The following is a 12,039-nucleotide window of genomic DNA, read 5'->3' as shown; positions in this document are numbered from 1 at the left end:
TACAGATGCATGGCTCCTGTAATGAGCTTTGATCATTAAATATCCAGGTGCAACATTTGGCAGAAACTAGTGATTCCTGCTTGGCAGTGTAAAAAGTCTGAAAGCACAGGACAATCTTACAGACTGAGAAAAAGCAGAGCAGCTCCCACAGGTTCTAATTCGACTTCTAACATGAATTTACTAAGTCTGATTTTAGTTTTCACACACCCTTTACCTGTGAAACATTACTATTCAACTTTGTTTTATGTCTGGGTTTTTAAATCATGTTCTAGAGGACAGATTCTATAAAATCTCCCCTTTTCAGCAGGGAAGAAAGTCTTAAGTGAACTTAACACTTGATAATTCTTTCCAGTAGTTTAAATGAATAATCAGCAATGCTAAATGACTTTGGGATGCCACATTTATTTAAAAGTGGTCATGTTTTTCCTACAAACTCTGGGAAAATATTACCCATTAAACTAGAGCAGTGAGACAATGCGAAATGAGCAGCTCACATTAATTCTAAAATAACATGTTATGCATTGTCAAACACAGGTGCCTGTTATAAATGGAAAAAAGATACAAGATAGTCCTATTGCATTAATAAAGGTCTGGGCTGCAGAAAATAGAAATGGCTGCTATTGTTGTACAGTGGTGTGTCACGAGCATCAAAAGCTTCTATTTAAGTATAGCTTTTATTCATCATTCTGCAATAATATTGATATGATGTTTGCATCTCTGCCATTCCTCAATCCAGGTACTTCATCCTCTGAGAAAGTTTTCAGAATAAATTAACACTAACATTTCCCTTCCTACCTTATCTACACCCAGACCTCTCACTCTGCATACAGAAGAGCAGTTTCACAGCTGATATATTACATAACTTTTTCTAAATGTGGCCCTCTAATGCTTTAAACATATTTCTTGTAATGAGTTTGCAAAACTAAATTGTTACTAGATATTTTTATTATGGAGTCATAAATAATGAACATGAAAAAAAACATGAAAAGGTGATCTTTCTTTAAAAAAAAAATAAGCTATTAAAATATGGTTTATATAATTTTACAAAAGCAGGTCACCACATTTTAAAAAATCCTAGATATTGAAAAACAGAGAAATCATCCTCTGGCCTCAAATAGAATCTTCCTTGAAATGAGCATGCTTGAATTACAGAGAACCACACACTTCCACATTCAAGGATGGCACCACAGATTGCTGAGAGTATAAATTCTCCTCGCTGTGAATCATCCCTTCACTCAAGGGATTCTTGGAAGAATATGCAGAAACACATTTTCCAGTGACTAATCCAACTCTAGTCACCATGAACTTTCCCTTAATAATAGTCCTGAAAGCACTTTGCATCTGAAAAATAATGGAATGCCCATAATTGATCAGCTTCCTGGAGATTTACACCTTGGCCACCTGCTTGCTCTACAAGCTTAAATATCCTAACTTCGGGGCTTAATTTATTCATGTGCATATAAATGCTGTACCACAATTTGGGAGGCCTTATTTGGGAGCTCTGGATTGTCCTCTGAGGTAGCAAACCCCAGGTGTCAGCCACACACAGCTGTGTGTCTCAGCAGAGTCCTGGCAAATCCTGTCCTCCCTTGGCCACCTCTCCCTTCCCCTCTGCCTGTCACTGGTGTCCCAGGGTCACAACACCCCCTGGGACAGTCTGACGTGGGCAGAACCTGCCTCGGGTTTGTGTGACCCAGGGCACCCCTCCAGACCCACACAGAGTTGTAAAGGTTAAACACACAATAAAAATACACAGCAGAAAGGTTAAACAATAAAAATACACAGCAGAATCATAAGGAGGCAACACTGCAACAGAACACGCTGGCAGCCTCACTGTTACCCACCCAGAATCCAGGGATTTGTTTCTGCAGGAAAAGGGTCCATGACAAATTAAACAAGCAAATCAAATCCCTCTGTACAAGAAAACCAAACTTGCCTTCTCTCAAGCAAAAATAAGTTCATTACCTCAAATGCCTATCTGGGTAGAAAGGTGATGGAGCTTAACTTGGAATTTAACTGTTCAATATTGGGCTGTGAAAACATCGCCTCAAATTTATGTTGTGCACAGTCAGAAATACAGTGCCTCTAGATCTACTGCTGAAATAGTATATCCTTCTCTAAAGGACACAACCAACCTGTGCTCTTTCATTTAGGGGCAAATGCAGAGGTTTCTCCCCAGTCCCTTTATGTTAGAAATTCCTTTTGTACATGGTAAAAGTCTCTCAGAAGTTCAGTGTAAAATCTCCAGTACTTGGACACTGTGATCTGAACCACACAATGAAGACAAGGCTTGTTTAAACCAGATTTCCTAGCCTTTGTAAATCCTCACTTCTTACCACACCAAAGACCTGGATCTAAGAAGAGCTTTCTGAAGTTTCTCATCCAGAAAAACATATCTGCACCGAGCAGGAAATAGCCTTAATTTTAGCAACTCTTTCACTCTATTCTAAACAGATATGCTGGCAGGTTTTCAACAAAAGGGGCCTTTTATGAGCAATGCAATTTAAAATACACAGTAGTGCCACTTTTGGGCCCATGGGGTTGTGTAAATATTTATGTAAGTATAGCTAATCCTATATCTCTCCCCTGTTACAGTCAATTTATTCCAGAATAAGAGTAGCTGCCTTTTTGTTATTGTGAGGCTTTACTTAAATCATTTCCAAAATAATATTAACTAAACTTGAAAAAGGTCATTGTAATAATTACAATCAACTCTGGCTTAAAGGAATTGAGTGTTCTTCAAACATTTACAGTCCATCAGCAAGAAAATCAGCACTATGACATCCAAAACTCCCAACACTACAGAGGGCAGTTAAGGGGAGAGAAAAAAAGACAAAACATTTTTTCTTGATCTCCAAAGGAAGAGTATTAAAATAAAGTATAAAAGCTGTACTTCATCTTTGCTATCTATTGGCAGCCTAATTTTGTGTCCCAAAGTTAAAGAACTCTCCTCACTATCTGATTTAGAAACACAAACCCATAGCAGATGCAAACATTGAGTTTTCTGCCTTCTGTAAAGAGCAGTTGCCAAACTTGAGTTAAAATAGCACACACGGAACAGGAAACCATCTTAACTTTCCCACTTGTACTGAATATTAATTGTTTTTGGACTGACACACACGCAAACAGCAACCATTAAGAACACGTCATGAATATTAGATTTTGTACAACATAAGTGTATTAATATATTATAATACCTGAGATGATAATTCTCTGCCCTCAACCATTTTTAAAAAATCAAGAAACAAAACTGTGGGTTTTATTTGTCACAAAGTCAACACAATCCACCAGCATATTTTTGGGTACATTCATACATACATCTATATTCAAGAGGTTACTCCGTTCAATTCTCAAATAGCAAAGCTTCAAATACAGCATTTTTCCACTTTTCAAGCAAAAAGAGAGCCTGAGTCTCAGCCAAAAGAAGCAACAGCAACATACAAATAACTAACTAAATAAAATACTTCCTTCCTCTTCAGCAAAAACACTGTCAGCAAGCTAAAACTGCAGTGACTTTCATTTCTAGTAGACCAGATACAGTTCATGGTGACTCAGAACAACTGTTCACATCATGTTCTGGAACAATACCTATAAAATACACCTTGTTGGGGCAGATTCATTGCTTTTTAAGCCAATGAAACAGTATTTTGCATATCTATGCTTTAGACTAGGACATATTTTCAGACCTAAAGCTCCCAGCGTTATATGTGTCACTGAAGTGTTGCTCAATTTCAAAAACTGCTACAGTGCTACAATTTTTGTGGAGAGGCAGATGGCTTTTGGGTAAGTCACAGGTCTGGAGCTATATTCCCTGTTATAGCCTGTGGGTCTGGAAGAAAGTCATTACCCTGCTGGATCACCCAGGTTTAAGTGTCAAATTACAATATTCACCTTCTTTTAAAAGCATTAAAATCCATGCACGGAGCAAACTAGTTAATTTATTACCACAAACACATACCAGCCACAGAAAGCTTTGATAAAAGGTGATTACAAGACAAGACTGAAAAAGTTGACCCCAACATCTGGAATGCACAGCCTGTTCAGCTTTAAATTTGTCCCCTCTGTGCAAATGGCTACGGCAAGACTTACACACGGTCAGAGATTGGTTTGGCCAGAGGACTCTGAGGTCTCCTTCCCTCACTGTGTGGTCATTTTCTGCTATGTTTTAATGTTATTGCTCTGTGTGTAAACCCCAGGCTTTATTTGCTAAACAATATTCAAGCAGTGCTCTCATAACTGAATTCTACATGCCCTCCAAGGACTTCTTTTTTGGCACAGTACCAGCAATACACTTGTACTTGCATTCACACACATCATTATAGGAAAGGATAATTACCCTCATTTGTCAAGTAAGAAACTGGGGCAATAAAAGATTATAATCCAGAGTACCTGTTAATTGGCTGTCCAGACCTATTTGCTTTACCCCAGAATACTGAATATGACAATATTTTCACCACCAATGATAAAAACATCCTCCCAGACAACCAGTCTTTTATTTCCACTATATCACATTTCAATTTGCAGTTCCAGTCTCCACAAGGAATGAGACAGGAATCAATGGAAACAGAAGCAGAGATTTAATACTTGTAAGTCAGGAGCATGAAAAGAAACTGCTCACACAAACCCAAAATCATGCAAATTCTCAGTGCCTGTCTTTGCCACCTTACAGATCAAAGTAACTTAAAAATCACAGTGTATTTACCAAAAAAGATCAAAACCTCCTAAAAATCCACACATCAACAGACCAATAAATGATTCTGGTATTTCAGACAAACTATTCTGTTCCTTTACTGAGAACAAACTCTACTTAGCAGCTGTAGAGTAAAATCATGCTCACAATAACTTTAAAAAGTTACCATACAGTCCTATGCAAGCACTATAATTACATTACACCACGCTGATCTGCACAAATCACAGAAAGCCCAAGCTGAGCTTTTTTGGCATCAGTTATGTTCATAAAAACTGAGGATTAGTCTCACTTTATTCTTCTATTCTAGTTTTTGCAGCCCTATCTAGCTTTATACACCCCTTCTCTTTCCTGACCTTGTTAGAAATAATGGGTTTAGTCAATTCCAATATCAACTAAAGAGACAATACCAACTCAGGGCATTGAAACCACCTCATATCTCACAGCTTCATCCTCCTAAGCCATTGGTACTTTCCAATAATGGTTCTAAATAATGACTTCCATCTTGAGACAGCAAATTGCCCAAGAATACCAAAATGTGAATTCAGTTTCCTTGTATTTGAAGGTGTTTGGTTGGTTTGTTCTTTTTTTTTTTTTTTAATTACTCACTTGAATTTATATGACACAATGATGGAAAACAATCTGTCAATTCAGAGAACACAAACACCATCATATTCAAAGATGAAAGCTTCAAGAACAAAGCTAAGGATAAAAGCATATTAATCATATTTAAGTAGTGTTAAATACCTAAATAATGAGCTGCAGGAGATTCTTTGTCTACATTACAACAATTCAAAATATTCTCAGCATAAATAAACTCTGTCAGCCAAAATCTTCATAATATTAACAAAAGATGTGTTAAATTAATATTTGACAAGTACATCAATTTATTAGTAACTCCAAGTTCAGGTGCACATTGCAAATACTCACAGAAACCTTCAATCTTGTCAGCTGTCTTGCTCCATGCTACCTGTCTGGTTTCCATTATGACTTGAATAGTCCTCCTTTCTGGGCTGCTCTTCTTAAGACTGAATATTGTCATAACAGTTCCCAATTCCAAGGTCCTTTTGATCTGGCTTTTCTCATACTCAGGCAGCACTCCATAGTCTATAGTCTTTCTGGGCATCTTTTCTTTATAATCAAACTTTTATGGTCTTCAGTGTCCTGATGAGAAAAAAATATAAGGAAGAAAAGGGAGAAAATTCAATATTTAAAACAGCATTTTGATTTCTTTAAAGATCACATTTAATGTAGTTAGATACCTAACACAGACTCCTGCCCATGCAAATGCAAGGCAGGTACCTGGCCAACATTAACTCTTGCTGGTTTATCCTGAAAGGAGATACAAACAGTCTTCACAGAGGGCAGTTCCAGCAACATCAGCGTGTGTAAACTCTTGCACTGTATTAGAATTAGATGAGATCTACATAAGAATGTAAAGCAGGTAACTGTCCTTTTGAGAACTGTAATGAAGGGAAAACATGAGTAATACAAACATTGAAGTGCTGGCAACATCTAAACATCAGTTTTTGCACTTTTAAAACTTCATGGCTCGGTTTCTCCTACACAGTCTGCCTTTTCTCACCCACATGTTGGGTGGCAGATATTTGTGTGCATACACTTGGGACACATCTTGGAACAAACCAGCCAAAAGAAAGATGTGTTCAGAGCAAATCTCACAAATATTAGCAAGTTTCTGTGCTCTCTGGTCTCCCAGATTACTGCATCAAACAGCTAATTACAAGCCTGATTACTCCTCAGTGAGATTACTTACAAACAGGATGGTCTGCAACCTGCTCTGTCACCCATAGTATCACTGTCACACAAGTCGCAGGGATTGCTGCCACACAGCTCCCAGCCATCCCCCTTACCCGGTCCCTGAGCAGGACACGTTTAAAGCAGCTCTGTGCATGCTGCCCCCAGCCACGGCGTCTCCTCTGCTTCTCTTCCTCTCTCCTCAGGTCACTGCTCTCCATCACAAGCAGTTTCAGTTTCCGTGTTCATGGCTAATTCGACCGTGGCACTTCTCGCTTCCCCTTCGTGACTTCTGCCAGCCCTGGCCCCCTCACCCCGTGTCGCTGTCTCCTGACTCCTCTTTGCTGCTCCCTCTCACTAGCAGCGCTCAATTGCCTTTTACCATCGTGTCACAGCTGCTTTAGGAGCAATCGTCCTGACTTTGAAGCTGTCCGGTGCAATCTTTCCAATCCCTTCTTGAATTCTACCACTTCAAATAAACACTTTTTTTTTTTTTTTGCAAGTTAACAGAGAAGCCACGGAAGTCCTTTCTTACCTCTACACTGCCAACCGTGAGCTTGAAGTGCTCTACAGCAGGAACCACTCCATAGTTTACAAAACATACACATAATCTGGTGTTTTATATTGTCTTATTACAGTAAAGAAAAAAATGGAGTATTCTTCCCTTATACTATTTAAAAAATTTATGTACCCCAATCCTATAGCTGGGAGGGAGTGAACAACTTGGAAATACTCTAACAGCAGATTTATTGTTTACTTTTAGCCATAATGTAACTGATCCTTTTAGACTACCTGAAGATAATCAAGTAATCATTTAAATTATGCCAGGCCTACACCTAAAAAAACATCCACGGTCATCTTGCTACAATGACTTGTTAAGATAAGAAATGAAAGGAGAGAAAAATAAAAAATGAAATTAAAATCTTTGAACAGTGTCTGTTTTCTAACAAAAAAATAATAGAAACCCTGTCTTCTCACTTTGCTCTTTTCATTAAGAATCATAATAAAACAAATATGCTGTGATCTGTGACAAGGATTAAGCATTTGTGCAGTGCTACACTGAATAACAGAAAACTGAACTTTTAAATTAGTATAGTTTTTCAAGAGATGATAAAAAAACATGTGGAGTTGCGCGGCAAAAACATACATCAGCTCTGCCTTTTACAGTACAAAGTACAGCTGTTAAATGAAATATGATTCAGAAAAACACGAAAAGAAGTTTCTAAATACAGCTGTTTAATAAAGGGCAACACAGTAGGTTTTCTGAGAGATAACTCCCTTAGTAACTCCCTTAGTACAAAGGAACTGCCTCTCAGAGGTGGCTTCTTAAACCGTTTCTACTGAATATAATAGACTGGACTTCCCCTTTTAAAGGAGTTCTTTCTCCCCAAACCAGAGACAACAGTGGATTTAATCTAACTTCTAAATCACAAGCCAACTTTTTGACTTAAGGTGGAAAGAATATTGCAATATATGATCAATCTAACTGGCCACTCCTAGAGACTGTTTTGGCTACCTGCTCCACTTTAAGAGTAACATCACATGAAGCTGCCTAATAGTAAAAGAACTAACAGAAGTCCTTGGCTTTAGACCTTCACACACCAGGAGCTGTCTTACACTCACCCACAGGTGCCCCTCAGCCTTCCTGACACCCATCACTGCACAGCTATTTGAATTAACAGCCTTTCTACCCATTCATGCAGCAGAATTCTGTGATGACCTTCATCAGCTGCTACCTGGATGCCTCTAACCCAGCAGAGTGTGAACTACGAGATGCTGTGTGGAACAGAAGCATCACTGATCTTCTGCTGAAAAGTTACTGAAGCCTTACTTGGAAAGATCCAGCATCACTTACAGGACTCAGCAAGCGAGTTAATAATCATCAAAATATGCCACAAGCTTCAGCTTAGACAAAGCCATGACACTTTCCCTTTGACTGTAGGAACTACAGGAGGTAAATTTTGAAGGTGTCCTGTACCATATGCAAAACTTGGATGATTTGTTACTGTTTAATACCTGTTCTGATAGGTTTTAATTGAAAAGCCTGACTAATTCAAACTAAAAAGTCTAAAAGACACAAAGCAAGTAACCAAGTGAACACAGACATTAAAAAAAAAACCCACCAAAAAATCCAAATTTATTTAATCTACCCTGTCTACTTAGTTTTACTTCATTTACTTCAGACTTTAACAAGCAAACCCTTCTTGGCAAAAGATCAGTGTACAGTTCATAACTCTCTTCATGATAACACAGAGAGGAAAATCTAGAAAAGGAAAGCTATAAACACAGCAGCTAGCAAAGAATAGCTCAGATAACCACTGATGGGTCTGTTATAATTTTACCAACATGACACAGCAGGTGCTTTCCAGACACAGAAAGTTAACCAAGAAGTGCAGTCCAAAGTTTGTCTCCAGTCAATTTCTAAATTTTCCCATGTGCTCTGGCCATTGCAAAAGTTTTGTTGCATCCTCTGCCAGGAGCTCTTCCTTTGGGTTTAGGACATCACCTCGCCAGCCGGACGGGCACCAGTGACAGCAGCGCAGTACCACAGCAGTGATAATTATTAACAATGGATGCACAGCCCTTGTGCTGCAGCTGCGGCCCGGCGGGGCGAGCAGGGGAGCGGTCAGACGGTGCCACCTGCCCGGGCAGGCCGGGCCCTCACCGGGCAGAGCCGCGCTGCCCTCGGGCACCGCCGAGGCTTCCTTCCTTCCTCTCCCTCACCCCGGGCTGCGGCGGGGCCGCCTCAGGGAGCCCCTCGTCCCCTCCTCCAGCCCAAGCGCGACTGGCACGACTGTCCCTCACCCTCCGCCGCAGCCCGACCCGCGCATCCCCCGCCTGCCCTCCCCGAGCCTCCCTCACCCGGACTCGCCGCTCCGCCCCAGCCCCGCGGCACCTGCTGCTGCTGCCGCGGGGCCGCCCTCACCTGCGCGGCCGCGGGGCTCCGTGCGGCGGCAGGGCGCTGCCGTCCCTGCCCTGCCGTCCCTGCCGTCCCGCTGCTCCCGCGGCGCCTCTCGGCTCCGCTTCTGCCGTCACCGGGAAGGGGCGGCGCCACCTGGCCCCGCGGCCGCCCGCGCGCCCGTGGCTGCCCCGGGGGCTGCCCTCAGCCCTCGGGCACCGGCCCTGCCCTCCCGCGCCCTCCGCAGCGCCGAAGCGGGGCCGGGACTGCTGGGACTCCTCGCCCCGTCCCTCTGCCCGTCCCGGGGCTGCTGTCCGGGCCCCCGGCTGCCGCTGTCCCGCAGGGCCCCCTGAGGCGCGGTCCCCTCCGCCAGGGCGGCTGTCCCGCCGCTCGGAGCTGGGGTTCTGCTCGTCTGAGGAGGGTGGTTGAGCCGTAGGAAAAGGCTGGGCGGATTCACTGTCGCTGAAATGATCTCAAAGTCAAGTTAAAACTGACTCCCAGTGATCCGCTACGATTGTATCGCACGTCAGTTTAGGAGTGGCAGTGCTAAAAGTGTTTCCCAGACTGGGACTCAGAAGAATAGTGGTAGGAGGACACCCTGCTTGCAGGTCAAGCCCTGGTACAACCATTCCTTGATGTATCGGTCTTGCCCCAGACCAATTTGATAAATCTGGGGGAAATTCCTACACCCACAGGCATGAAGACAAGGTCATCAAAGGGAGCAAGTCATGCCAGTTCAGCAGACACCAAAACAAATGCCCAGAGACCAAAGCTAGGGATGCCACAGCATTTTGAGGGAAGATCTTGGTCATTTCTGAAAGGGCTGTGCCATGTTACAATGGCAGGTCCTGTATTCCAAATGCTGATTCCCAAACACTGATGTTAAGTTTCATGGAGATAATTCTTCATCTCCTCTCCCTCCAATACTGGTGACTGGCACAAGGGAGTGAAAAGCATAGGTCTTTTAACAGATTAATTTACTCTGTTGAGAGGGAAAAAAGTTTTCCATAATTTTAGTCAGCATTATAAATAGTTGAATAGTAATCAAACATTGATATTTTCACCCTATACTTGCAGAAACTACTGAAACAAAATGATATTGGCAATGATGTTCTGCACCAAATGCCACCAAAAATATTCCCTAGCTTCTTCTCCCTACACAGAAGGAGAAGAAAATGTCAAGTGTGTCCAGCTCTTGTGTAGGAGCAATTTGGGAAGCTCTTCCCAAATCAAACTAACAAGCTTTTATCATGCTCAAAAGTACCAAAGGGTTTCAAATAAGTATGACCTATCAAAAAAGAACTAAAGAACACACTCAAAATATATCACCACAAAAGGAAGAAACCCAATACCTGGGAAAGGTGTGGTTCATTTCAAATGCAAAACAAAAAGATGATCATTGCAATCTTATCACTGTTTGCTATTCTGTGAATATTTTTCACATCTTTCCAGAAGTCTAACCTGGGAAAAGTTTCTCTATTTATAACGTGCAACTCCATTACAAATCACAGAACAGCATCTAACAGGAACCATGGCAGTAAATTAGTGAGAATAGAAGAATATGTATTAATCACACCATGGTGTCTCTGCCATACATTATTTTTAGCTCTTCATTTTTAAAGTCTTCAATGTTTCATGTTGAAGCTGCCTTTGAAATTATGTGAGCAGTGGCAAAAAGCAAGAACCAAGCAGCCAATTTCCCCAGCTGCAGAAGTTAATAGCCAAACATTCATCCACACCAGAGAGCTGAAGGGTGCAGGTGATCCTGGGCATTTAGCAAGCAGGAGATGGCAGTATTCACTTCATGTCAGCTGTCAGATCCAGGAGTCATCTGGGTCCATTGAGAGTGAATCCAAGTTCCAGCAAATACCAGCCCCAGCAGCCCCTCCTGGTTCTGCTTCGCTTGGACAGGTACCAACAGCCTCCTCACCAGTCATATGGCACAGCTTCAGCACAGGAACCACCCTTGAACAACCCAGAAGCCACACAGGCACAGAGCTGCTCATCTTTATGGTATTTAAAGCTGTGCTGCAGAAGTTAAAACACTGCTGCAAAGATAAACTTAGGTCTGAACATACTTGTGGTTGTGCCTCATTGGTGTTTTGGAAGGACAAAAAAACCTGCCCATTCCCAGCATTTCTTGTATGACCTTAATCTTACCTGATAAAATGCTCTTAAAGCTGAAGATTCATTATATAGCCAGAGAAAATATGTATGTTGAAGAGAGTCATAACACTGAATCCTGTAAATTGTTGGATGTAACAAAATCTCAGATGGAGCAAGGAATCCTTAAACCCAAAACAATAAAAGAGTAACTCTTACAAACACCAGCTGTTACTCAGCACATTCACTACACCCAAAATAAGAATATTCAGACTTCCACACAATCCCAACAGATTTGAGTTATTATCAGAATCAGCAGCTCTGCTGTCCAACTACCAAACCTCAAAAGTGAGAACTTCCAGGCAGACAACATAATTACCTGTAAGGATTATGGATCTCATAGTCACAGATAATTATCAGGTGACATCTCCAGTCCCTTTTTGTAGGAAAAAAAAAAAGCCTGTAGAGCTTTTTTTCTCTGAGGAAATATATGCTGACAACAGGTGTGGGAAAATTAGGTCTCTGAGTTGTAGAATCTGCCCCAGCAAAGCCTGTGTGTTTAAAAAGAAGAAGGTTAACCACTAGAATAAAATCT

General features: G+C 41.5%; 1 protein-coding gene across 1 annotated transcript in view; it reads right to left on the bottom strand.

Moving 5' to 3' along the window:
- Positions 1-9,437, bottom strand: part of PLCG2 (phospholipase C gamma 2) — a 55,499-nt gene extending 46,062 nt beyond the window's left edge. The window contains exons 1-2 of the mRNA XM_021541225.2: positions 9,369-9,437; positions 5,618-5,851 (exon numbers count right to left, since the gene is read on the bottom strand). Coding sequence (XP_021396900.2) covers positions 5,618-5,813 — 196 coding nt within the window. The 5' untranslated portion in view covers positions 5,814-5,851; positions 9,369-9,437. The remainder of the gene's footprint in view (positions 1-5,617; positions 5,852-9,368) is intronic.
- Positions 9,438-12,039: the final 2,602 nt, after the last annotated feature.

Source organism: Lonchura striata, chromosome 13, assembly GCF_046129695.1.
Source record: "Lonchura striata isolate bLonStr1 chromosome 13, bLonStr1.mat, whole genome shotgun sequence".
Lineage (NCBI taxonomy): Eukaryota > Metazoa > Chordata > Aves > Passeriformes > Estrildidae > Lonchura > Lonchura striata.
Note: the sequence above shows the minus strand (reverse complement) of the source record. Positions and strands in the feature narration are given on the sequence as shown.